The sequence below is a fragment of the Oncorhynchus kisutch genome, linkage group LG11, assembly GCF_002021735.2.
Source record: "Oncorhynchus kisutch isolate 150728-3 linkage group LG11, Okis_V2, whole genome shotgun sequence".
In the NCBI taxonomy this organism is placed as follows: domain Eukaryota; kingdom Metazoa; phylum Chordata; class Actinopteri; order Salmoniformes; family Salmonidae; genus Oncorhynchus; species Oncorhynchus kisutch.
The window spans coordinates 16,998,198-17,025,682 of NC_034184.2; the positions used below are offsets into that span (position 1 = coordinate 16,998,198).

Sequence of the window (27,485 nt, forward strand, 5' to 3'; positions counted from 1 at the left end):
AGAAGCATGACTCAGACACTCCAGTAGGCCTCATCCCCACATCTGGTGTGACAAAGAGTAAATAAAAGTAGTGAAAGTGCTGAAATCCCAGAGTCTTCAGACAATGTTGCCTAAAATGGTGGAACGGCAAATCGCTTAATCGAAACCATGAACATGTTCAGTTCCCCAAAGGTTGTGACCAGACAAAGATCTAGGGCCTGCCAAGTGAGGCAGTGTGACACCTGTCCCGGTGTTTCTGTGGTGGCTCTGTTACCAGTGGAGCGCATTTGAGGAAGTCCTGTGCTCCTCAGAGTGAAAGGGGTTAAGACAAGTCAAGTCTGTCATCTGAGCTGTTCCCTGTGAGCAACACGTGGGACACATGAGGAATCCTGTACTGAAGAGAGAACACAGGATCTAAGCAGAGGCGAACATATGCATGTCTCACTATCAAACTAAACCATATCCTCTAAACTGTCAGTCTTAAAAGAGGAGAAAAATGGAAGAGTGCTGATCTAGGATCAGTTTTGCCTTTTAGATAATGAATAAGATTACATGGTCAGGGAGGACCTAATCCTAGATCAGCACTTTTACTCAGACAGAATATGAATGCATGGTGCAACTGTGTTGGTTATGAAGAATCATACTAAACCCCTATGAGTGTTTCAGCACACTAGGAGAGCCTAAAGTGTTTATTCCACTGACAGCATCATATTTTAGGCACATGCAGCTATCACATAGGTGACACATGAGCGCCACATGTGCCTAACTAACAGCTGAAGGCCTATATAGCAACGTCACCCCATGCATGCACACACAAACAGCAAACCTGAAAAATGAAGGCCAGTGCACATTCCATAATGCATTTCAACTCCATATGGTAATGAGTCTATAGACAGTAACTGAGGGTACATTTATTTTAATCACACATTTTGAAAGATAGTTCTTTGACAAGGTGTCATAGCTTTGACAGGTTATGGTCACGTTCTACTCTTATGACAAGATAACTGACCCTCAAATCCTGCAGTTTCTTCCAAGTCATTCCCTAACAAGAAGTCCATAGGATATAGCCGATTACTATGTTTCAGTTATTCCCTTTTTATCTCACCATGATCACTGGAATAACAGGAGAAACATGACACATAATATACAAAAATGATTATTTCCTTCCCAGCAATATAACAGTCTTACCTTGCAGTAGTCATTTTAGGTTGATTATAGCTTTAGCCTAACAAGCTGGTGAAGCTACCACTCAATTCCAACCAGAAATAGCAGCGTGATAATTTCTCAGCAATTTCGACTAAAACTGGAACCTCCTCGAATACGGTTTCCAAAACGGATTGGCTTGAATTGCACTGGGCGGCGCGATATATATTTTTCTAGGTATGTGGTTGGCTGCACACGTCACCTATGTTCAGTCCTTAGCACGTTTGCATAGCTAGTTAAATAAATAAACATTAGCGTTACCTAACGTGATACTTTGTTGCACATACTGATTAATAGCCGATGTTCAACGTATCCATTTTGCATCATGCATGGAAAATGCAGCTGTGGTTAGGGATACATAGCTTGGACCGTCATGGCCACCATATAAGCATTATAGTGCTCTCTGATGCAATAATTTAAGCACAGCAGCAGAATGACAACTTGTGTAATCTCGTTTCATAAGAGCGCGTGTCAGAACAAGATATTATGCTAATCAATGTATTAACATGCGCCAATATTGTTGCACGTGGAAATCCATAGCATTCTTGCTAGCTACCTGAACCAATATCGCACAGATCGATACTCCTTCACTATATACCCATCTCTGTGCTTGTTTACGAAGCATCACTACAAAGCCATAATTTATCAGCATTTTATACACACCTGAGCATTGAGTTTCTAAATACGGTTAAATAGTTACACACTTACCCAAGTGCTTTATCTGTCACTCTGCCTTTCTCCATGTTGGCTACAGCCGCACTAATCTCTGCAGTCACAACAACCGTTTTATTGGACAAAAATCTATCACATGCTGGCTTGAGATATTGCCTGAATTAAAACATTTGTGACTCGCTATTCCAGAGTGAGACAGCTTTGATTTCGATTTATAATCAATAGAAAAATGTAGGTAACTTTAGCTAACACCGAGATCACCTGCACCAACCTGGTCTCACAGCATTTCGTATTATTTTGTACGTATCTCCTATGGCCCTATTGATACATAAAAATATAACCTCAACATGTAAAGCTTATTTCTCTCACATTTGTTTACATCCCTGTTAGTGAGCATTTCTCCTTTGCCAAGGTAATACAGGTGTACATGATTCCATTAAAATAAAGTAGTAAAAAATAAAGAAAAATATTTGAATGAGAAGGTGTGTAGGTATATATTTGATTTATTTAACACTTTTTTAGTTACTACATGATTCCGTGTGTTATTTCATAGTTTTGATGTCTTCCCTATTATTCTAAAATGTATAAAATAGTAAAAATTGTCGTTTCCTCCACGACTGTCTTGGTGAGTTTGGACCATGATAGTTTGTTGGTGATGTGGACACCAAGGAACTTGAAGATCTCAACCTCCTCCACTACAGCCCCGTCGATGAGAATGGGGGCATGCTCGGTCCTCCTTTTCCTGTAGTCCACAATCATCTCCTTTGTTTTGATCACGTTGAGGGAGCGGTTGTTATCCTGGCCTTCCACTGTTGTGTCATCGGCAAACTTAATGATGGTGTTGCAGTCCTGCTTGGCCATGCAATCATGAGTGAACAGGGAGTACAGGAAGGGTCTGAACACGCACCCCAGCGTGTTGCCTACCCTTACCCCTGGGGGTGGCCCGTTAGGAAGTCCAGTATCCAGTTGCAGAATGAGGTGTTTAGGTCCCACGGTCCTTAGCTTAGTGATGAGCTTTGAGGGCACTATGGTGTTGAACGCTGAGCTGTAGTCAAGTTGAAAATATCAGTGAAGACACTTGCCAGTTGGTCAATGCATGCTCGGAGTACACGTCCAAGTAATCCATCTGGCCCTGCGGCCTTGTGAATGTTGACATGTTTAAAGTTTTTACTCACATCGGCTACGGAGTGCGTGGTCACACAGTCGTCCGGAACAGCTGATGCTCTCATGCATGCTTCAGTGTTGCTTGCATAGAAGTTAGAGTCCCACTCCTTGAATGCGGCAGCTCTACCCTTTAGCTCAGTGCGGATGTTGCCTGTAAGACCGGCACATTAGATGGCACATTTATCACTTGCTAGAGGCGCAATTACAAATAAAAAATATGAACGCAACATGAAATGTGTTGGTCCCATGTTTCATGAGCTGAAATAAAAGATCCCAGAAATGTTCCATATGCACAAAAAGCTTATTTCTCTCAGATTGTGCACACACATTTGTTTAGATCCCTGTTAATGAGCATTTCTCCTTTCTCCCAAGATAATCCATCCACCTGACAGGTGTGGCATATCAAGAAGCTGATTAAAGAGCATCATTACACAGTTGCAACTTCTGCTGGGGACACTAAAAGGCTACTCTAAAATGTGCAGTTTTGTCACGAATGTCACAGTTTTGAGCAAGCATGCAATTGGCTTGCTGAATGCAGGAATGTTCATTTCTCTACCATAAGCCACCTCCAATGTCGTTTTAAAGAATTTGACCAACCGGCCTCACAACAGCAGACCACGTGTTTGGCATTTTGTGGGCAAGCAGTTTGCTGATGTCAATGTTGAGAACAGAGTGCCCCATGGTGGCGGTGGGGTTATGGTACGGTCAGGCATAAACTATGGACAATGAACACAATTGCATTTTATCGATGGTAATTTGAATGCACAGAGACACCGTGATGAGATCCTGAGGCCCATTGTTGTGCCAGTTATCCGTCACCATCACCTCATGTTTCACCATGATAATGCACAGTCCCATGTCGCAAGGATCTGTACACAATTCTTGGAAGCTGAAAATGTCCCAGTTCTTCTATAGCCTGCATACTCACCAGACATGTCACCCATTGAGCATGTTTGGGATGATCTGGATCTATGTGCACAAACACAAACCGGTTTAGCATGTCCCGAAGCACATCATTGAATAAAGCCTGGAAAACAGCAGGAGCATTGGTGAGTCCAAATGGCATGACCTGGTACTCATAATGTCCACTGGCTGTGTTGAAGGCTGTCTTCCACTCACCCCCCTCGCATATCCGAACCAGATGGTAGGCATTTCGAAGGTCCAACTTGGAAAATATGATGGCCACCTGGAGAGGTTCAAACGCAGAGGAGAGGTAGAGGTAATGATTCTTGACAGTAATGTCATTAAGTCCCCAGTAGTCAATGCACGGACGTAGGGTCTTGTCCTTCTTCACCACCAAGAAAAACCCTGCGCCGGCAGGAGATACGGACGGCCCAGTGGCCAGAGACTCCTGTGTACTCCTCCATAGCTTTGGTCTCTGGTCCAGACAGAGAATACAATCGACAAACGAGGTGGTGTAGTGCCTGTGAGAAGATCAATGGAACAATCATAAGGACGGGGAAGGGAAGTAGCACGTGCCTTACTGAACACTTCCAGGAGGTCATGTTATTCTGTGGGGATAGCAGAGACATCCACAGTCTTGCTAACATCCTGAGGAAGGTGACTTGAGGGTGGCTGTGCTGCTTGAAGGCAGTGGGACTGGCAAAATGGGCTCCAACTCAGGATGGAGCTTGTGGTCCAGTCAGGGCAGCAGGTAGCCTAGTGGTTAGAGCGTTGGACTAACCGAAAGGTTGCAAAATCGAATCCCCGAGCTGACAAGGTAAAGATCTGTCGTTCTGCCCCTAAACTAGGCAGTTGGCCTAGGAACACTGGGTTGTCATTGAAAATAATAATTTGTTCTTAACTGATCTGCCTAGTTAAATAAAGGTTAAAAAAAATCACAGGATTGTGTTTTTGGAGCCAGGAAAAACCCAACACAACCGGAACATGGGGAGATGTAATGGGGAGGAACTGTATTGTCTCACTGTGGTTACCAGAAACCCGTAATTGAACGGGCACAGTACTATTGGTGAGTTCCCCTATAGAGCGGCCATCCAGTGCCCTAGCATCCATGGGCACAGAGAGAGGCTGAGTGGGAATACCAAGCTCCAAAGCCATAGTGGCATACATAAGATTTTCATCAGCCCCAGAGTCAATGAGCACTCGGAGAGACTTAGTTTGGTATCCTCACAGCACAGGAGCAAAAAGGGGTGTGCGGGTGATGGGAATTAGGGGACTCCCAGTCTGACTCACCATGGTACTGGTACCCACTAAAGACAAGGGTTTCCTAATAGGGCAGGTAGCTATAAAATGTCCTGCCCCTCCACAGTACAGACAACAGTTACTGTTCATCCTCCGTGAGCGCTCCCAAACTGATAACCTAGTTCTTCCCAACTGCATAGGCCCAGGAGTATCCAACTCAACTCGGGTGGCTTCGACTCCTCTCAGAAGAGCTGCCTTCGGAAACTTCCGGATTCCATAGGAGGTGAATGTGCCATATCGGTTGCACATCTGTGCGGGAGAGTCCGGTGTTGCCAACTTAGTGACTTTGTCGCTATATTTAGCGAGTATTCAGACCCATCTAGCGACACATTTAACACATTTAACACATCTGGTGTTTTTGGAGACTTTTAGATTCTGACGTGAAAGCACGTATCGTTCTTACTCTTCTCAACTAGCAGCGGGTGCTGCCGTGGGCCCCACCCCCGTCCCAAAGCACTCACTTTGGGAGATGTTCACCCCTCCGCGTCCAGACTGCAAATGAATTGCCATGCGGGAAGCCACCACTGGCTGAGGAGATGCCAAATCTATAGCCCGTGCTGTTGTGGCTTTCCTCGAGAAGAGTTGTCTTAAAAAAGAGAAACCCCTGGGGATAGGGACTGACAATGCCTCTGTTATGACGGGGATTAACAATGGGGTCCATAAAGTGCTGAAGGAGGAGTATGGCCTCAAATATCTGGTTCTTATTCACTGTGTGTGCCACTCTCTGCAGCTTTTGTAAGTCATGTTTCCAATGACACCATCCCCCGTAGTGTGGAGTACTTGGTAGGAGAGACTTATAACTGGTCTCCAAGGTAACTGGTTTCCATTTCAGTGTCCCCAAAGTGCAGGGAGGCCTACAATGCCATATATGAGACCATCAACTGTGAGGAGAAACCTTTACAGATAACCAAGGTGTGTGCCACATGTTGGCTCTCCATTGAACCCGCGGATTCACGCATTTTGGACCAGTGGGAGGTGCTTAGGCTGCATTTCGCAGTCACCAAGTCCAGTGAACACTGCTACATGACCGATGTTTTATACTCCATGTACAATGATCCTCAAAACATATTGTATCTGACTTTTTTGAAGTCAGTGCTGGGTGAGGTACAGTTGGCCATCAAGGCTTTTGTGGGAGAGCAAGTAGATCCTCTTAAGCTACTTGACAGCTTGGTTAGCCTGATCAAGTCTGTGAGCAGCAGGGTGCTGAATCCACTGGCAATACATTAGTCCCAAACCATACCTTGGTTACCTTTTTGAGTTAAAGGCAGCTGAGCGTCTGAGGATGAAAACAATGTCCGAAAGCGGTGTGAAGCCTTCACCATCTTCCTCACTAATGAGTTGAGGGTGAGACTGCCGGACAACATCGAAGCATTGTGGTACATGTCAGTTTTCAATGTGGAGGAAACTCTAAAGCACAATAAGAGCCCTGGAGAAATAGAAAAAAATAGGCAAGATCCTTGGCTACTCCTCTGCAGAGATAGACAAGATTGTCCAGCAATGGCGTGCCATCCATCTTAGTAAATGGAATGAGACAAAAAACAAACAGAGCGCCTGGAGTGAGATTTGGAAGTTCAGGGATGCAGCTGATATCAACCCGTTTCAAGAACTTGCCATGGCTGCTGTGTCTGTGTTGTCCTTGCCATGGCTGCTGTGTCTGTGTTGTCCTTGCCATGGCTGCTGTGTCTGTGTTGTCCTTGCCATGGCTGCTGTGTCTGTGTTGTCCTTGCCATGGCTGCTGTGTCTGTGTTGTCCTTGCCATGGCTGCTGTGTCTGTGTTGTCCTTGCCATGGCTGCTGTGTCTGTGTTGTCCTTGCCGCACTCGAATGCTGAAGTCGAGAGAGTATTCAGCCAGATGAATGTGGTAAACAGCAAATTTAGAAATCAGATGTCCTTGCAGACCCTAAACTCCATCCGGTACATTCGATATGGACTAAAGCTGTCTGGTGAGGCTTGCTATGAGCACCAGCTGCCTGAGAATGTTTTGCCGCTTTTTGGCACATCAGCTGCTTACTCATATAAGTCAGCTCCCTCAGTTGCTGAACCTGCCATAGAGAGCCTTGACCAAAATGACGACGACCCACTCTTTCTGTGAGCCAGCACTGCCTGTGTGTGTGTGGAGGGGGTCTGGAAGAAAAAAAACTATTAACCTGAATTAGGGCCAGACTAGTTACCATAATTTTCTCACATTGCCATTGACAGTTTTTTCTATTGTCTCTTTTTGGTCCATTTAGATTGTTAATGTAGATTGCATACAAAAAAAATGTAAAACATTTTATGGTTAAAAATTTTCATGTTTTACTATGACTTGTTGTAGGCTCCTAAGTGGACCATAAGGTTAAAAACCAAACCAAATTAAGAAAATGTAAGTAAAAAATAAATAATAATAATAATAATAATAATAAAAAACTAAGTAACTCCGCCAGAGTGTCTCTTTTGGGTCACTTTTGCCGGTCCCAAGCCAGGATAAAGGAGGAGGGTTGGAATTGTGGCATTAAAAAAAACAAGAATCGACAGAAGAAAGTTAATTTGTAGTTCTAATCATATTCAGGGTGTTTTTTACTCACTTTTTGTCTCTCCCATGACGTTATTCCTCTCCTACAGCGTCCATCACAATTACATAAACAATTATGCAAATTAGATTATGACGTCATTTAGCGACTTCTAGCGACTTTTAGGACAGCCAATAGCTACTTTCCTTACTGGGGAGTTGGCAACACTGGACCAGACCTCCTCTCACTCTTGCGTTCCCTTTGGCGTCCATCAATTTTAATGGTTAAAGCGATTAGGGAGTCTAGGTCCACCGGCAGTTCCCAAGCAGCTAGCTCATCCTTAACCTCCTCAGAGTGGCCAACATGCGAAAGACCACCGCGTAGTCTGCCACATTATGGGAGTTTTGACGTAAGTCAAGCAGTTTTCTGGCCGCCTTTCTCCCGGATACCAGAGACTCAAAAACTTCTCACCTCTGCCAGGAATTCCTCCAAATGACTGCAAATGGCAGATTGTTGTTCCCAAACTGCCGTAGCCCAGGAGAGCGCCCTCCCGACATTAGCTTAATTATATACGCTATCTTTGATCGGTCTGAAGAAAACGAAGATGGCTGTAGCTCAAAAATAAGGGAGCACTGAGAATGAAAACCCCGGCAGGTACCAGGTCACCCCGAATATCGCTCTGGAGGAGGTAAGCAGGGTTCACTGGGAGTCGGGATAGAGTCCAGGAGGTACAGAGTGGCAGGCAGGCTCAAGGTCAGGGCAGGCAGAATGGTCAGGCAGGCAGGTACAGTGTCCAGAACAGGCAAGGGTCTGAGCACACACACTTGTGGGCCCCTGTGTTGCAGATCAGTGATATGGAGGTGTTGTTTCCTACCTTCACCATCTGGGGGCAGCCCGTCAGGAAGTCCAGAACCCAGTTGCACAGGGCGGGGTTCAGACCCAGGGCCCCAGGCTTAATGATGAGCTTGGAGTGTACTATGGTGTTGAATGCTGAGCTATATTCAACGAACAGCATTCTTACATAGGTATTCCTCTTGTCCATATGGGATAGGGCCTTGTGCAGTGCGATGACATCTTCTGTGGATCTATTGGGGCGATAAGCACATTGAAGTGGGTCTAGGGTGTCAGGTAAGGTAGAGGTGATATGATCCTTGACAAGTCTATCAAAGCACTTCATGATGACAGAAGCGAGTGCTACGGGGCATCTAGTTCAGTTACCTTTGCTTTCTTTGGTACAGGAACAATGGTGGATATCTTGAAGCATGTGGGGACAGCAGACTGGGATAGGGAGAGATATGGAGAGATGGAATGTGGGTTCTTCCCTCAGTCAATAAGCGGAGGTTGTCGGTTAAAAGTTCTACAAGTTAAGAATACCATTACAGAGTGTTCTTAACTTGTAGACCTTTAGTCCCATCAGAGGGGGAAGGGCTGAATAGTCCTTGGGCATTGTCCTTTCCTTGTGTTCCTGGACCATTTGCCAAACAGCTCCAGGTGGCAGAGAAGACATCAATTAGCACCGAGCCTACAAATGTAAATGTATCACTACAGTTATAACAAGGATTACTGTGTTATAAACCTACGGCACTATCGTGTTATAAATAAGAGAGGAATTGCTGTTGGGAGTCTTAAATGTTTTATTACAAAATAATGTGAACAATACCAAAAAGCAGTACTTGACTCTAATATCATATCTCACTTTGTACGCATCTTATAAATATCACAAAAATGTGTCTGAACAGAAGTATAATGCCTTGAGTAGCGCTTACTACAAAGTAGATACAAAACATAATTTCCTGTAAATGATTTTCTTTTATTGCAATTAGTATTTTTTATTACAAGGCACTTCAGATGGTTTTGTAGGGTCTCAGTAACTTCATCTACACATTCAAACTGCGCTGGTCTTATTCAGACACACAAAAAAAACATTTTAAAAACGTCCAACCGTTTGTACCAGCTGTGTTAGCAACTGTAAGGGTTAGTTTAGTGTAGTTCAAAGATGTAAGAGGAAGAGAAGGCTGATATTTCAACACCAGTTTCATGTGATGCATTGAACTTAAACACACTGGTAGTCTCACGGAAGAGAGACTACCTGGACATAGTGTCAGCTTAGTCAAGTACTCGGCTTAATACAGTAATCAGAAGCTAGCCCACAAACTGTCCACACCATCTTTATCCCCCATACCCAGACCTAATCTTCAAAGTATTTGACTGATCATTCATTAATGTTTCACAAAATTGGCTGTGCAGCGCACACCACGTTATGTCAAGACACAGTTTAAACATTACAGTACAGTTGGCCTCTAGTCAGGCTAAAACACGGAGACTGGCTTGCTATAGTTTCTCTGAGAAGTACAAAGTATAGAGCGCCAGACCAGAGGGAGACCTAAGGTCTACATGTAATCTCAATGCAACATGGTGAAAAATCATGCTAGTCCAGAAACTGACATAGTTGAATACATGTCATCTTAATGGATATTTAATTTAAATCGTCAACTCTTTTGTACGCTAAATGGTTGTAAACATTATAAGTTAATAAGACATTCTCTATGCAATGTGTCTGAAGATCGAGCCCTTGTGTTTTCCAACAGCGCAGATATAATAAACCTCAAAACATAAAAAAATATATTTAAAAAGTTAATGGTGGAACAAACTTAGCCTGAGTGCAAGTCTGTTTAGTGCTATCACGCCAACTCCGGTGCAAAGAGCACAAACAGATTTGGGACCAGGCTAGAATAAACTCTGACAGTCTTGACGCAGTCAATACTTTAAAAAAAAAACATTGCTACAAAAACCAACTCACTATCTACAGTTGAAGTCAGAAGTTTACATACACCGTAGACAAATACATTTAAACTCAGTCTCACAATTCCTGACATTTTATCCTAGTAAAAATTCCCTGTCTTAGGTCATTTAGGAACACCACTTTATTTTAAGAATGTGAAATGTCAGAATAATGTTAGAGAGAATGATTTATTTCAGCTTTTATTTCTTTCATCACATTCCCAGTGGTCAGAAGTTTACATACACCCAATTACTATTTGGTAGCATTGCCTTTCAATTGTTAAACTTGGGTCAAACGTTTCAGGTAGCCTTCCACAAGCTTTTTTCAGTTCTGCCCACAAATTTTCTATTGGATTGAGGTCAGGGCTTTGTGATGGCCACTCCAATATCTTGACTTTGTTGTCCTTAAGCCATTTTGCCACAACTTTGGAAGTATGCTTGGGGTCATTGTCCATTTGGAAGTCCCATTTGCAACCAAGCTTTAACTTCCTGATTTATGTCTTTATGTCTTTGCTTCAATATATCCACATAATTGTCCTCCCTCACGAAGCCATCTATTTTGTGAAGTGCACCAGTCCCTCCTGCAGCAAAGCACCTCCACATGATGCTGCCACCCCCGTGCTTCACGGTTGGGATGATGTTCTTCGGCTTGCAAGCCTCCCCCTTTTTCCTCCAAACATAACAATGGTCATTATGGCCAAACAGTTCTATTTTTGTTTCATCAGACCAGAGGACAACTCTACAAAAAGTACGATCTTTGTCCCAATGTGCAGTTGCAAACCGTAGTCTGGCTTTTTCATGGCGGTTTTGGAGCAGTGGCTTCTTCCTTGTTGAGCGGCCTTTCAGGTTATATCGATATAGGACTCGTTTTACTGTGGATATAGATACTTTTGTACTGGTTTCCTCCAGCATCTTCACAAGGTCCTTTGCTGCTGTTCTGGGATTGATTTGCACTTTTCGCACCAAAGTACGTTCATCTCTAGGAGACAGAACGAGTCTCCTTCCTGAGCGGTATGACGGCTGCATGGTCCCATGGTGTTTATACTTGCGTACTATTGTTTGTACAGATGAACGTGGTACCTTCAGGCATTTGGAAATTGCTCCCAAGGATGAACCAGACTTGTGGAGGTGTACAATTTATTTTCTGAGGTCTTGGCTGATTTTCCCATGATGTCATGCAAAGAGGCACTGAGTTTAAAGGTAGGCCTTGAAATACATCCACAGGTACACCTCCAATTGACTCAAATGGATGTCAATTAGCCTATCAGAAGCTTTTAAAGCCATGACATAATTTTCTGGAATTGGCCCATCTATTTAAAAGGCGCAGTCAAGTCACTGTATGTAAACTTCTGACCCACTGGAATTGTGATACAGTGACTTATAAGTGAAATAATCTGTCTATAAACAATTGTTGGAAAAATGACTTGTATCATGCAAAGTTGATGTCCAAACCGACTTGCCAAAACTATAGTTCGTTAACAAGAAATTTGTAGAGTGGTTAAAAAACAAGTTTTAATGTCTCCAACCTAAGTGTATGTAAACTTCCGACTTCAACTGTAATACAAATATGCAACAGGGAATAGTGTTTATTTTTCCGTTTCTAGAACATAGTGTAAACAGACATAATAACCACTGAATCATATATATTTGCGTGTAGAGCTCAGCATAACGATATGCTCGAACCAACTCCCATTGAGTTGGATGTGCTTTGTCCTAGCAACAGTGAACGACTGCACAATGCAGATAGTGATATAAAGAACCAGTATAAAGATATACAAACGTCTTCAAAGACAAATCTTAATAATGTTCAAATTTTTACTTAGATTTGGGGCTACTGTATGTTTAAATGAGACTGATAATAGTACTCCTTTAATCTTACTGGATAAGAAAAGCAAACCTCTAACACACACACACACACACACCTAGGAAGTCTAAAAACACTGTTTACAGGCAGGTATGGGATTGACATTGACTGATAAATAGTGTATTCAGTATTAACTCACTCTTTTAACCCCAACCAGGCAGAGTTTTCATACATTGTAGCTTGGAATTAGTATGTATGTGTCCATCAAATCTATTGCTCAAAGGGTCTGGGTGTTTTTTTCTTCTTAACAAGCTGAGCCTTGAGCAGAGGAACAGAATAATCCGTGACACAAATGGCAACCTACTGTATTCCCTATTTAGTACACTACTTTTAACCAGACATGAGCCCAAGTCAAAAGTAATGCCCTACATAGGGAATAGAGTGCCATTTGGGACGTAGTTGAACGGACAGTTGGCCCGTATCTTCTTATTGGTACCAGGGTGTCTTACGGATCCAGTGGAGAGTGAAGCCTGCATCTGTCCGGATCTTGATGGAGGCAGCCTCAGCCTCTCTTACAGTCTCCTTCACAGACTGCATCAGGTTCTGGGCATTGTGAACCAACATCTCTGTGGCCTGGGTGAGGGGGAAGGAAAGAAAAATGTTGGTCACATTTTACATGAAATTGCTCTTGTGTAGTAACACTGTAATTACACTAGTAACAACATGATATTTATATCAGTGTTTCCCCTATATTCATTTAGCAGCAATGGCCCACAGATGATAAATTGTTGCCAGCACTGCAAAATACATATATCTCTGCTGATATACACTTTTAAATGGATAGCTGTAGGCTCAATGACTGGAAGTTTATGGGAACAGCTAGCATGTCATTGCGCCACCACCCTTGCCACCACTGCTGAAAGAAATCCTAGGGGAAACACTGTACATTGTAACATTACTGTTACATTGTACTTTAGTGCATTTCGTAGTAAATTTAGAGTTGAAATGTTCGAGTGTTTTTCTGTAATTTTTGCATTTGGAATTACATTGTAATGGAGTTTAGTGGTTTCTGTTATTATACAAGTGGAATAAGGAACACTATTCCACTTGTATAATAACAGAAACCACTAAACTCCATTACAATGTAATTCCAAATGCAAAAAAGTTAACTTTGGTTGATGTGTGTTATCCAATGATCTCCAGTGTACTGACCTGCTCTGACTCCTCTTCACTGATGTTGGTACGACCCAACATGGTGGCCTTGACTGTGGAGAGGATCTTGAGCTGTGTGCTAATGGTGGGGATCCGCTCACACACCTGGAACACAGAGAAGTTTATTTAAGTTCAAGTTCCGAGAAACCAGTCAGAGACATGAAGATAAAAACTGAAAACAGTGTAATTTATTTCAAATGATCTACCCTAAATCAAATCACGAGGACAGGGTGGAAATTCAATTATCTTTAGTCCTACAACTCCAACATGAATATAATGTTGTCCTTTCTATGGTCTTTCCAGAGCAGCTGCTGCTCCTCAAGAAAAACCTGAAGAGAGCAGTCTGAAAGTCTTGCTTCTTCCGTCCTTGTTTGCTCAATTCATCCATTAGCAGAATATTGGACCAGATGAAACCCTGATAAAGGCAGCATAGCTATCGAAACTTAGGTATTTATTCAATTTATTGCATCGTAGCCATGAGAGTTAGCTTTTTGAAGACTGGACCAGGAACCAGTCGGTCAGCTGACCTGGAGCAGGTTAGTCCGGATGCGTTTGTCTGTGCACTGCTTGGCCACCTCCTTGGCCAACCTTGTGACCTCATCTGAGGCCTTGGCGATGTCTTTGGCACACTGGATGAGGGCACGCTTGTTCCCACTGCCACCGCGCACCAGACGGGACATCTCAGCCATGAGCAGGGCCATTCTCTTGGCTGCACCGATGATATCGTTACCCTGAAAATATGACAAAACCAAGGCATTAAATTGGACATATTTTATCTTTATCTAACTAGGCAGGTCAGTTAAGAACGAATTCTTATTTTCATTGACGGCCTAGGAACAGTGGGTTAACTGCCGTATTCAGGGGCAGAATGGCAGATTTGTACCTTGTCAGCTTGGGGATTTGAACTTGCAACCTTTCAATTACTAGTCCAATGTTCTAACCACTAGGCTACCCTGCCGCCCCAATATGACAACACATCTGGGGTGGATTCCGTGTCCAGTGTAATTGTGCAGTATACATGTATATGTACATGTCACACTTCCTAAATGGCACCGAATTATGGCTAGTCTGAATCTGCTCCGCTATGGTTTTCTGGTCGCAATAAACTTAACTTTGAACATCAACATGTAACTAACTGTATGTGTTGTTAGCTCACCTTGCTAGACCACTTGCGGGCCTCCTCGTGCAGCTGCCTGGCGGCCATCATCATGGGCTCGCTCACCATCTCTCCCAATACCTGCTCTGGGAAGTCCTCGTCCTTCTCCTCTGGGGGAGGGGGTCTGGGGGGAGGAACCTCACCCTCGGGGAGAGGGGGTTTGGGTGGGGCGGGCTCGTCGCTGACCTGGCGTGTATTCAGATAGGTGAAACGTTCAGAATGTTGCAGATAGAAATGAATCCCTCTACTCTACATGGCAGATAATCATATCCGTTCTAACAAATATATACATTTTTTTATATGAACGTTCTGAAACCTGATTTCTACGCCACTGAACCAAACCCTGGTGTTGACAGTGCAGGACTATAAAGTATTTTATGACAGATGCTGATGTGAAAAGAGCTTTATAAATGAATTTGATTGATCGACTTACGTGCAGCTGATGCAGATCAGGAGGTGGTGGTGGTGGGAAGTCTGGTTCCTGTGGCTGGAAGGCATCTCTCACAATGGCAACGGCACCCAGGATTCGATAACCTGAGTCCAGGAAACCCTTCTGCAGACCTGGACACCACGGAGGAAGAAGGAGATACATATAGGCCTTAGGATATTAGACAAAGGCCGCAAAAGCTGCTGTGTGGCAGCAGTAACACATTGACAGACCCCAAAACCATAACACCATCGACTGAACCTTAACTTTTGACAATCACAGATTCAGAGATTGACAGAATGAATCTTTATATTTAGTATTAGGTCATGTTGGAAAGCTGTACACGGGTAGCTATAACAGCAGGTTATACAGTATAATGATCAAACGCATCCTAAATGTCTGGTAACTGCCTTGGAACATACTTGGATCTGTGATGTTCCCAGCCACAGCCTTGGCGTCCATCACCATGGGAGAGATGGTCCGGCTGAGCTCATCAGATGCAGCCTTCACTATCTCCCTGAACTTAGGATCCTCAGAGTTCTCCACCTAGGAAAGAAAGTGTTTTCATATATTTCTATTTTGAATCCTTTTCATAGTATGTATTTTAAGCTGAACTGCAATTCACTTGTCTGTATTCTAATCTGCTAAATTGCACCATTGTGGCACGTGTTTGTATGCTTGCGCATCTGCATTGCTTGCTCTTTGGGGTTTTAGGCTGGGTATCTGTAAATCACTTTGTGCCGACTGCTGATGTAAAAATGGCTTTAAAATAAATGTGATTGTACTGTAAATAAAAATGATCTATACCTCCCGTTTCGCCACCAGGAGGATCCGGTTGGCCCGCCGGGCGATGCTAGTTGCCCCTGCCACTAACATCTGGGGCTGGTGGTTAGCCATGGCCACACGACACTTATCCAGGTCTTTCTTAATGGCCTCCTCAGAGGCATTCAACAGAGACTTGGTGTCTATGGCCTCGTCCACCAAACCTAGAGACGGAGAAGACATCATTCTTAGTGCTTATAACGAACTGACCACAACGCCCACTTTTTGTAATCAACGACAAATGACACAAGATGGTCTGGCACTACCTGTCATTTTCTCCACATTGTCAATCCACTGGTTCTTCATGGTCTCAAAGTGCTCGTATGCAGCCTGGTTGCCTGGGTTTCTCAGCAGGATACGGGCTGCAGAGACCACCTAGAAAAGAACGTTCCCATCAGGAAAAAAAATATATAGGAAATAGGGCTCAACTGACCAAGGCCAAATTAATTGTCCCTATGTCACTACGGCATAAGCACCACACAAATGTTGATCATGTTGCACAAAACACAAACACACCTACTCCACTGGTGTAGCACAGTTTCTCTGGACCCCTGCAAAGTCAGAGTTTGGGCCCCACCCCTTCCTAAAAAAACAACTAAATGTATAGACTACCAATCGCTGTCTGTGGTTCTGAAATTGCAACGGTTACGCTGCTGCCTATCGATAGGCTATCAGATGATGTGGTGCTAATGCTTTGCTATAGCTTTGCTTTAATGGATACATGTTCAATTGTATTTGCTCGTAATTTTCTCACGTTAAGCCTAATGTTTATGTTTCATGAAGCTATAGGCCTACAGTGTCACAACGCTGCTATTTAGAATGCTGGCTGGATGGAGGCAATAATGTAATTAAAGTGGGAAATTCAAATATTGCAGGTTGTAAAATGAATTTACGATGCAATAGCATACTAATCAGTAACCAAAATTGTCCAGTAGGCCTTTCTGGAAGAGGAGGAGAAGGATGGCCGACAGTCTCACTAGAGGAACTGACACTATTCTGGAGAGGAGGAGGAGGAGGAGGGACTCTCACTAGAGAAACTGACACTATTCTGGAGAGGAGGAGGAGGAGGAGGGAGTCTCACTAGAGGAACTGACACTATTCTGGAGAGGAGGAGGAGGAGGAGGAGGGACTCTCACTAGAGGAACTGACACTATTCTGGAGAGGAGGAGGAGGAGGGACTCTCACTAGAGAAACTGACACTATTCTGGAGAGGAGGAAGAGGAGGGACTCACGAGAGGAACTGACACTATTCTGGAGAGGAAGAGGAGAGACTCTCACTAGAGGAACTGACACGATTCTGGAGAGGAGGAGGAGAGACTCTCACTAGAGGAACTGACACGATTCTGGAGAGGAGGAGGAGAGACTCTCACTAGAGGAACTGACACGATTCTGGAGAGGAGGAGGAGAGACTCTCACTAGAGGAACTGACACGATTCTGGAGAGGAGGAGGAGAGACTCTCACTAGAGGAACTGACACGATTCTGGAGAGGAGGAGGAGAGACTCTCACTAGAGGAACTGACACTATTCTGGAGAGGAGGAGGAGGAGAGACTCTCACTAGAGGAACTGACACTATTCTGGAGAGAAGAAGGAGGAGAGACTCACTAGAGGAACTGACACTTCTGGAGAGGAGGAGGATGGACTCACTAGAGGAACTGACACTATTCTGGAGAGAAGGAGGAGGATGGACTCACTAGAGGAACTGACACTATTCTGGAGAGAAGAAGGAGAGACTCTCACTAGAGGAACTGATACTATTCTGGAGAGGAGGAGGAGGATGGACTCACTAGAGGAACTGACACGATTCTGGAGAGAAGAAGGAGGAGAGACTCTCACTAGAGGAAATGACACGATTCTGGAGAGGAGGAGGAGAGACTCACTAGAGGAACTGACACTATTCCTGAGAGGAGGAGGAGAGACTCACTTGAGGGACACTATTCTGGAGAGAAGTAGGAGGATGAACTCACTAGAGGAACTGACATTATTCTGGAGAGGAGGAGGAGAGACTATCACAAGGTGGTAGCTTGGCTGTTGTAGTTATCTTCGGTAATTTGGCACGAGCTTGTTCAGATAAAACCTGTTTTTGTGGACCGCTTGGTCTTCCCTTATGTTTATCCATCTTGAACAACGCACTCACTCTCCATCCGAGTCCCCCCTGATTCACCAACTCTCTCTCCATCCGAGTCCCCCCTGATTCAACCACTCACTCTCCATCCGAGTCCCACCTGATTCACCCACACACTCTCCATCCGAGTTCTACCTGATTCACCCACTCACTCTCCATCCGAGTCCCACCTGATTCACCCACACACTCTCCATCCGAGTCCCACCTGATTCACCCACTCACTCTCCATCCGAGTCCCACCTGATTCACCCACACACTCTCCATCCGAGTCCCACCTGATTCACCCACTCACTCTCCATCCGAGTCCCACCTGATTCACCCACACACTCTCCATCCGAGTCCCACCTGATTCACCCACTCACTCTCCATCCGAGTCCCACCTGATTCACCCATTCACTCTCCATCCGAGTCCCACCTGATTCACCCATTCACTCTCCATCCGAGTCCCACCTGATTCACTTAACTTTTTAGAAACTTGATAGCCAATTAGGTGAGAAGGCCAAAATAGGCTAATTAGCTGCATGCAAACTACATTGACTGTCTGACTCACCTACTAACCATGTAGATTGAACAACACAAACACTTTGCTTGCTACATTTGTAAATGAAAAAGGAGGGTTACTGTCCAAATGATTTATTACAAAAATGTATACAATTTAGACATAGCCGTGAGATGACAGGCGCATGGGTCCCCAGAGCATGTGGGCCCTCTCGCCTTGCGGGGGCTACGGGGATTTACGCTACACCAGTGATACACTCGCACACTTACACAAACACACTGTCCCATACCTGTGGTGTCAGGTCCCTTGTAGACTTGACGGCAGCTTGGATCCCCTCCACAGTGGTCTTGTTAGCTGTTCCTACAGCGGCAGCCTTTTCTGCCGTGGCACCCAGCTTGTTGGCATGGTTCTCAAAGTTGGCCGCCCTCTCGTCAAACACCTAACATAAATGACAAATCATAGAATCATGAAACATAACACAATATACACTGGGTTGTTCGAGCACTGACTGCTAATTGGCTGAAAGCCGTTGCAAATGAGACCGTATACTACGGGTATGAAAACATTAATTAGGTGTGTAACCAGTTTAAAATAGCAATAAGGCAACTCAGGGGTTTGTGGTATATGGCCAATATACCATGGCTAAGGGCTGTACCCAGGCACTTATATATATTGGCCACATACCACACCCCCTCGGGACTTATTGCTTAAATATAGTGTACTATATGCCACTTAGCAAATGCTTACAGCGACAAAACATTAGAACGATAAAACATATGATTAAATATTAATCTTGCATGATTACTTATGGTAAGACTTCCCTCTGGAAATGTCGTCTAAGTATTATTGAGTGACAAGTACATAAATGATTGGAAACGAATCAATAAGTCATCCATATATGTATCATGATATGAATCTGCCAAATAAGTCACCATATTGTAGAGCCATATTATATGCATACACGGTACACTTACATTTCACATTTTAGTCATTTAGCAGACGCTCTTATCCAGAGTGTCTTACAGGAGCAATTAGGGTTAAGTGCCTTGCTCAAGGGCACAGACAGATTTTTTACCTAGTCGGCTCGGGATTAGAACCAGCGACCTTTCAGTTACTGGCCCAACTAGGCTACCTGCCACGGTACACACTTTAGAGCTCATAATACTGTTCTGTTTATAGGTTGAGTGAATGAATGAGCCATGATAGAGTTACTGTAGGGAGACAAGAGAGAGAGCCAGAGGGAGAGGGAGTAAGAGAGGAAGGGGGAGAGAGAAAGATAAACCACCCACCTCGTCCCTGTTAGGGGCATCGGACGGGGCGGTGGAGGCCACAGCGAGAAGTTTGATGGGAGTGGTCGTGTCGCTGAAGATGTCCGACACTTCGTGAGTCATAGCTTCCTGCATCTTTTCTTTGAGGTCCTGAGAAGACAAGTCCACACACGAGTTAGTAAGCGTTAGACCAGCTTTAGAAGCATTACATGTTAACAATAGGCTCTTAGAACTCTTTTGTCAAGTGCTTTACATTGCAGCTCTGATCTATGGAAATACTACTACATGTGTGTGACATCATTCAACAGTTGATTTCAAAGGGGAATTCTTACTTCTTAATAAACTAAAACACATTTAGGTCACATTTTCTTTTGATAGTCAGGATTTTCTATCTGTAGACACTCTAACGATGGTCATACTATCAACAAACTCTAGGTTTGCGATAAGGGTTTGGGTAAGGGTTAAGGATAAGAGATAAAGCTAGGGTTAGTTTATGGTTAGCAACTACAGATAGACTATCCAAATAAAGTGTTACCCACATTTATTTTTACTATCATAGTCATAGGGCTCCTGAGTAGCGCAGCAGTCTAAGGCACTGCATCTCAGTGCTAGAGGAGTCACTACAGACCCTGGTTCGATTCTAGGCTGTATCACAACCAGCCGTAATTGGAAGTCCCATAGGGTGGCGCACAATTGGCCCAGAATCGTCTGGGTTAGGGTTTGGCCGGGGTTGGCCGTCATTGTAAATAAGAATTTGTTCTTAACGGACTTGCCTAGTAAAATAATGGTTTAATAAATAAAATAGTGGATCTGTCATTGACTGCAGCTGGTGTATCCTGCCAGGAGGGGGATCCCTTCACCATGCCTGTATCAGAGTGAACTCCAGCTGGTTTGGATGACTTGTGTGGCTAATGACTTGTGAGAGTGAATGTCAGCCGTCTCACCTTCAGGGTCTCCTGGAGCTGCTGAGCCACGGCACGTGCTTGTGGAGACTCTCCCTCGCCCCTGGCGGCCAGGTTGGCTAGCTGGGCCATCAACTGTTCTACCTGCTCACACTTCCCCAGCAGCTCCTGTCTATAGGGTCCTGGCAGGGCGTTAGCCAGACGACGACCCTCCGCCACCAGACCCCGGATAGCTGCCTGGCCTGTGGAGAGACATAGATGGAGTCAGACACAGAAGCAGCACTCTAGGTGGCTTATTATTCCATATATTGTTGTGGTATGCTTACTCTGAACATTCTCTAGTAGACGGTGTCATACAGTCCAGAGCCAGTGTAAACAATGCATGACATGTGAGAGTGTATCCAGGCTTCTGAGCCAACAAGCCAAAGAGAGCATTATGAGGTTGGGTGAGAGTAGTGGAATGTAGTGCACAGAGAAAAACAACACAGCAAGGGAGGGAGGGAGATAGATTGGATGAAAGAGAGAAGAAATCAAGAAGCAGGGATGGAGAGAGAGAGAGAAAACCAGAGATTTAAAGAAAGCGAGAGAGAGACCAGGCTATTGAGACTCACCCACTCCACCGTCATCAATGGTAGGGTTCTCCATCCAGCTCTGGGCCTGTTCTATCTTCCCTTCCAGGTGGACTGCTGCCTTAGCAGGCCTGCTGTTGGCTACAGCCTTGGTGGTCTTCGACTGCAGGTTCTGCAGAGCCGTGGCTATCTGTTTGGCCAATGTCCTGGCCTCCGGAGTATCTCCTCTACCCCTGTGAATGGGAGAGAATAATGACATACTGGAAAGGACCTTTCTCATAGGCTCTCTAAAGCATGATATACACTGCTCAAAAAAATGAAGGGAACACTAAAATAACACATCCTAGATCTGAATGAATGAAATATTCTTATTAAATACTTTTTTCTTTACATAGTTGAATGTGCTGACAACAAAATCACACAAAAATTATCAATGGAAATCAAATCTATCAACCCATGGAGGTCTGGATTTGGAGTCACACTCAAAATTAAAGTGGAAAACCACACTACAGGCAGATCCAACTTTGATATAATGTCCTTATTAAAACAAGTCAAAATGAGGCTCAGTAGTGTGTGTGGCCTCCACGTGCCTGTATGACCTCCCTACAACGCCTGGGCATGCTCCTGATGAGGTGGCGGATGGTCTCCTGAGGGATCTCCTCCCAGACCTGGACTAAAGCATCCGCCAACTCCTGGACAGTCTGTGGTGCAACGTGGCGTTGGTGGATGGAGCGAGACATGATGTCCCAGATGTGCTCAATTGGATTCAGGTCTGGGGAACGGGCGGGCCAGTCCATAGCATCAATGCCTTCCTCTTGCAGGAACTGCTGACACACTCCAGCCACATGAGGTCTAGCATTGTCTTGCATTAGGAGGAACCCAGGGCCAACCGCACCAGCATATGGTCCACAAGGGGTCTGAGGATCTCATCTCGGTACCTAATGGCAGTCAGGCTACCTCTGGTGAGCACATGGAGCGCTGTGCGCCCCCCCCAAAGAAATGCCACCCCACACCATGACTGACCCACCGCCAAACCACTCATGCTGGAGGATGTTGCAGGCAGCAGAACGTTTTCCACGGCGTCTCCAGACTCTGTCACGTGTGCTCAGTGTGAACCTGCTTTCATCTATGAAGAGCACAGTGGCGAATTTGGCGCCCAGTGGCGAATTTGCCAATCTTGGTGTTCTCTGGCAAATGCCAAACGTCCTGCACGGTGTTGGGCTGTAAGCACAACCCCCACCTGTGGACGTCGGGCCCTCATACCACCCTTATGGAGTCTGTTTCTGACCGTTTGAGCAGACACATGCACATTTGTGGCTTGCTGGATGTCATTTTGCAGGGCTCTGGCAGTGCTCCTCATGCTCCTCCTTGCACAAAGGCGGAGGTAGCGGTCCTGCTGCTGGGTTGTTGCCCTCCTACGGCTTCCTCCACGTCTCCTGATGTACTGGCCTGTCTCCTGGTAGCGCCTCAATGCTCTGGACACTACGCTGACAGACACAGCAAACCTTCTTGCCACAGCTCGCTTTGATGTTCCATCCTGGATGAGCTGCACTACCTGATTGTAGACTCCGTCTCATGCTACCACTAGAGTGAAAGCACCGCCAGCATTCAAAAGTGACCAAAACATCAGCCAGGAAGCATAGGAACTGAGAAGTGGTCTGTGGTCACCACCTGCAGAACCACTCCTTTATTGGGGGTGTCTTGCTAATTGCCTATAATTTCCACCTGTTGTCTATTCCATTTGCACAGCAGCATGTGAAATTTATTGTCAATCAGTGTTTTTTCCTAAGTGGACAGTTTGATTTCACAGAAGTGTGATTGACTTGGAGTTACATTGTGTTGTTTAAGTGTTCCCTTTATTTTTTTGAGCAGTGTAGTTGATGGCGCCGGAGGAGATGGCCGCCCCATTACGGTCTCGGAAACCAATTGTGCTATTATGTGTATTTTTTCGCGATATTTGTAAATTATTTTGTACATAATATTTCTGCAACCATATCTTACGGCAGAAAAGATCTTCTGGATATCAGGACAGCGATCACTCACCTCAGATTAGACAAAGATTTCTTCAACAACAACAACAACAGCAGCAAGCAGGACTCACACGATATTCTCCAAACAACCCACAGGGCAGACATCCCAATTATTCGCAAGAGGAAGCGATGCAGAGGATGAAGAGCCGGATGCCTCGTTCGGACTCGCAGAAGACAACTTGGAAAGCTGCCGTTACCGTCAATATTATTCGCCAACGTGCAATCATTGGACAATAAACTAGACGAGGTAAGGTCACGAATATCCTACCAACAGGACATAAAAAACGGTAATATCCTATGCTTCACGGAATCGTGGCTGAATGACGACATGGATAAACATCTAGCGGGATACACGCTGCACAGGCAGGATAGAACAGCACACGAGGGGCGCGGTCTGTGCATATTTGTAAACAACAGCTGGTGCACGAAATCTAAGGAAGTCTCTAGATTTTGCTCGCCTGAAGTTGAGTATACTGTGATAAACTGCAGGCCACACTACTTGCCTAGAGAGTTCTCAGCTATACTTTTCGTGGCTGTTTATTTACCACCACAGACAGATGCTGGCACTGAGACCGCACTCAGTCAGCTGTATAAGGAAACAAGCAAACAAGAAACCACTCACCCAGAGGCGGCGCTCCTAGTGGCCGGAGACTTTAATGCAGGGAAACTTAAATCAGTTCTACCAAATCTACCAATGTTAAATGTGCAACCAGAGGGAAAATTTGGTAAATCCAACCACAACTCCATCCTCCTGATTCCTGCTTACAAGCAAAAATTAAAGCAGGAAGCACCAGTGACTTGGTCTATAAAAAAATGGTCTGATGAAGCAGATGCTAAACTACAGGACTGCTTTGCTATCACAGACTGGAACATGTTCCAGGATTCTTTCGATGACATTGAGGAATACACTACATCTATTCCATTTGCACAACAGCATGTGAAATGTATTGTCAATCAGTGTTTCTTCCTAAGTGGACAGTTTGATTTCACATTCTCATCGACGGGGCTGTAGTGGAGCAGGTTGAGAGCTTCAAATTCCTTGGTGTCCACATCAACAACAAACTATATTGGTCCAAACACACCAAGACAGTTGTGAAGAGGGCCCAACAAAGCCTATTCCCCCACAGGAAACGAAAAAGATTTGGCATGGGTCCTGAGATCCTCAAAAGGTTCTACAGCTGCAACATCGAGAGCATCCTGACCGGTTGCATCACTCCCTGGTACGGCAATTGCTCGGCCTCTGACCGCAAGGTACTTCAGAGGGTAGTGCGTACGGCCCAGTACATCACTGGGGCAAAGCTGCCTGCCATCCAAGACCTCTACACCAGGCGGTGTCAGAGGAAGGCCCTAAAAATTGTCAAAGACCCTAGCCACCCCAGTCATAGACTGTTCTCTCTACTACCGCATGGCAAGCGGTACCAGAGTGCCAAGTCTAGGACAAAAAGGCTTCTCAACAGTTTTTACCCCCAAGCCATAAGACTCCTGAACAGGTAACCAATGGTTACCCAGACTATTTGCATTGCGTGCCCCCCCCAACCTCTCGTTTACGCTGCTGCTACTCTCTGTTAATCTTATATGCTTAGTCACTTTAACTATACATTCATGTACATACTACCTAAATTGGCCCGACCAACCAGTGCTCCCGCATATTGGCTAACCGGGCTATCTGCATTGTGTCCCACCACCCGCCAACCCCTCTTTTTAAGCTTCTCCTACTCTCTGTTCATCATATATGCACATATATGTCATATATGTCACTTTAACGATACCTACATGTATATATTACCTCAATAAGCCTGACTAACAGGTGTATAAAGCCTTGCTACTCCTTTTTCAAATGTCTTTCTACTGTTGTTTTATTTCTTTACTTACCTACACACACACACACACACACACACACACACACACACACACACACACACACACACACACACACACACACACACACACACACACACACACACACACACACACACACACACACACACACACACACACACACACACACACACACACACACACACCTTTTTTTGGCACCATTGGTTAGAGCCTGTATGTAAGCATTTCAAAAAGCATTTCACGAAAGGTTTACACCTGTTGTATTTGGCGCACGTGACAAATAAACTTTGATTTTAATTTGAGTTATTTGAGGGAAAGCTAAATAAAAATGAAATGACGTTGGTTACGATTTGTGGACTTCTATCTATCATGAAAACAAAATGTCATTCAACCTCTAAAGAATTACATCACCAAGGGATACATGTACAGTGAGAACAATAATGGCCCAAGAACCGAACCCTGCGGAACTCAATATTTTACATTGGAAGTGTTTTGAACACTCTTCTTTGAAGTCTTTATTCTGCATTGTTCATTTTTTAAGGAATGCAACCAACAACTATTTCCATAGCATATCCAATGTGCGACTTACTGTCTCCGGAGCTCAGAGAGCTTGGCGGTGAGAGCAGCCATCTCTCCGATGGACCTCAGGATGTCATCTCTCTCCTTGGGGTCTTCACACATGTCAGCGATCTTCTTGGCCTCAGTCAGGATGGCTCGGATGTTCTCCTCTCCCTCAGGACCACCGTTGGGGTCTGCGAGCCAGTTCTGCAGGGGCACAGGGTTAGTGGTCAACATAAGACAATCTGCCCAACAACATGGAACACAAATTACTGTTCTTTAATGCTTTTGTGTGCTACCCTCTGGGTAGCCTAGTGGTTAGAGCGTTGGACTAGTAACCGAAAGGTTGCAAGTTCGAATCCCCGAGCCAACAAGGTACAAATCTGTCGTTCTGCCCCTGAACAGGCAGTTAACCCACTGTTCCTAGGCCGTCATTGAAAATAAGAATTTGTTCTTAACTGACTTGCCTAGTAAAATAAAGGTAAAATAAAAAATAAAATCAATAAAATCAATTATCGAATCAATCAGATATCCTACCTGAGCAGCGTCGATCTTCTTGGCGATGACCTGTTTGGAGTTGGTCATGGCCTCCAATTTCCGGGCTGCGTTCTCCACCTTTCCCGTGAGAATGTCCAGGCCCTGGGAGACCTGTTGGGCCTTCTGCATGGCTGCAGGAGATGCCCCCTGACCCCTGGAGAGAATGACAACACAGAACATCAATTGGTTGTAAAATTCCAGAAACGTTCACAAAGTTCACAGGTGTCATGACGTGGCACTTTCTGGGGGTAGATCGTGCCCCCCCTCACTCTCTCTCCTAAACCCAGGTTTTGTTATCTCAGGTCATAAATTCCTGGAAGAAACTCTCTCCCCCTGGTCATTCAGAAAGAGGGAGAGAGCACAAAGAGAGAACAAAGGCCTTCACTTGGCCAAACTCCTATATCCCCAAAATGTGAGAATTAAACCATTTCTACTTTTGAGAATGTGGGAATGGTCCATGGACACATAAGGGACAGTTATGAGGAGTGTGTTTCATTTGGTGATCTCATGAAAGACAGGAAGCATAAATAAAAGGTATCTCTTAAAGTGTACATTTCCCAGCTGTCAGGTTTACATCAAAATATTGTGAAACGTATGTGATTAAATATGAACATTTGTGAAAAGATGTAATGTGATATTAACCTTCTAAATGAGAGTATGGATTTTCATATAAAGATGAACTAGTCAGTGGCCACACCCCCGTGAGCCCAGACATCACATTAGGCGTCATGGACTGCCATTTTCGATTGAAACGTATAAAACCCACTCCTGATGAAATTCAAACCAGACCACGCAAACCCGGGTGTAAGCGAAGGTTGCAAATGGTTGAATTTCTGAGACCAAAACATGCCGGGTGATGCTGGTGTGTGAAGTGGTTTAAACTACAACTCTACCAAAGGACAAGACGTGGAGCATTGGCTAGACGGCTGGAAATGTTTAAACTCTGAGACTATCGATCCCTACAGAATAAGAGCAAATCTTAGACGTATAATTACTTGTCTGCAGCAAGAAATTACGTAAACCTAGAATGAGCATACCGAACATTTCTATTTTATTTTTCCCCCCTTTTCTTCGCCCCAATTCCATAGTACCCAATTGTTTTTAGTAGTTACTATCTTGCCTCATCGCTACAACTCCCGTACGTGCTCGGGAGAGACGAAGGTCGAGAGTCATGTGTCCTTCGAAACACAACCCAACCAAGCCGCACTGCTTCTTAACACAGCGTGCATCCAACCCGGAAGCCAGCCG

General features: G+C 44.7%; 2 protein-coding genes across 7 annotated transcripts in view; both read right to left on the minus strand.

The window, feature by feature from the left end:
- Positions 1 to 2,143, minus strand: part of LOC109899937 (adenosine kinase) — a 291,951-nt gene extending 289,808 nt beyond the window's left edge. The window contains exons 1-2 of one of the 5 annotated variants that reach the window (XM_020495594.2): positions 1,891 to 2,122; positions 254 to 373 (exon numbers count right to left, since the gene is read on the minus strand). In XM_020495594.2, the coding sequence (XP_020351183.1) occupies positions 254 to 373; positions 1,891 to 1,925 (155 nt within the window). In that variant the 5' untranslated portion in view covers positions 1,926 to 2,122. Of the gene's footprint in view, positions 1 to 253; positions 374 to 1,167; positions 1,534 to 1,890 lie in introns of those variants that run through there. The other 4 variants (XM_031835383.1, XM_020495595.2, XM_020495596.2 and 1 more) reach the window with 4 other exon arrangements.
- A 7,176-nt stretch (positions 2,144 to 9,319) lies between these two features.
- Positions 9,320 to 27,485, minus strand: part of LOC109899936 (vinculin) — a 76,561-nt gene continuing 58,395 nt past the window's right edge. The window contains exons 9-22 of one of the 2 annotated variants that reach the window (XM_020495593.2): positions 26,238 to 26,391; positions 25,732 to 25,907; positions 21,316 to 21,506; positions 20,747 to 20,946; positions 19,824 to 19,952; positions 18,824 to 18,973; positions 16,178 to 16,286; positions 15,897 to 16,075; positions 15,512 to 15,635; positions 15,096 to 15,223; positions 14,663 to 14,848; positions 14,034 to 14,237; positions 13,507 to 13,611; positions 9,320 to 12,927 (exon numbers count right to left, since the gene is read on the minus strand). In XM_020495593.2, the coding sequence (XP_020351182.2) occupies positions 12,781 to 12,927; positions 13,507 to 13,611; positions 14,034 to 14,237; positions 14,663 to 14,848; positions 15,096 to 15,223; positions 15,512 to 15,635; positions 15,897 to 16,075; positions 16,178 to 16,286; positions 18,824 to 18,973; positions 19,824 to 19,952; positions 20,747 to 20,946; positions 21,316 to 21,506; positions 25,732 to 25,907; positions 26,238 to 26,391 (2,182 nt within the window). In that variant the 3' untranslated portion in view covers positions 9,320 to 12,780. The remainder of the gene's footprint in view (positions 12,928 to 13,506; positions 13,612 to 14,033; positions 14,238 to 14,662; positions 14,849 to 15,095; positions 15,224 to 15,511; positions 15,636 to 15,896; positions 16,076 to 16,177; positions 16,287 to 18,823; positions 18,974 to 19,823; positions 19,953 to 20,746; positions 20,947 to 21,315; positions 21,507 to 25,731; positions 25,908 to 26,237; positions 26,392 to 27,485) is intronic. The other variant, XM_031835384.1, reaches the window with a different exon arrangement.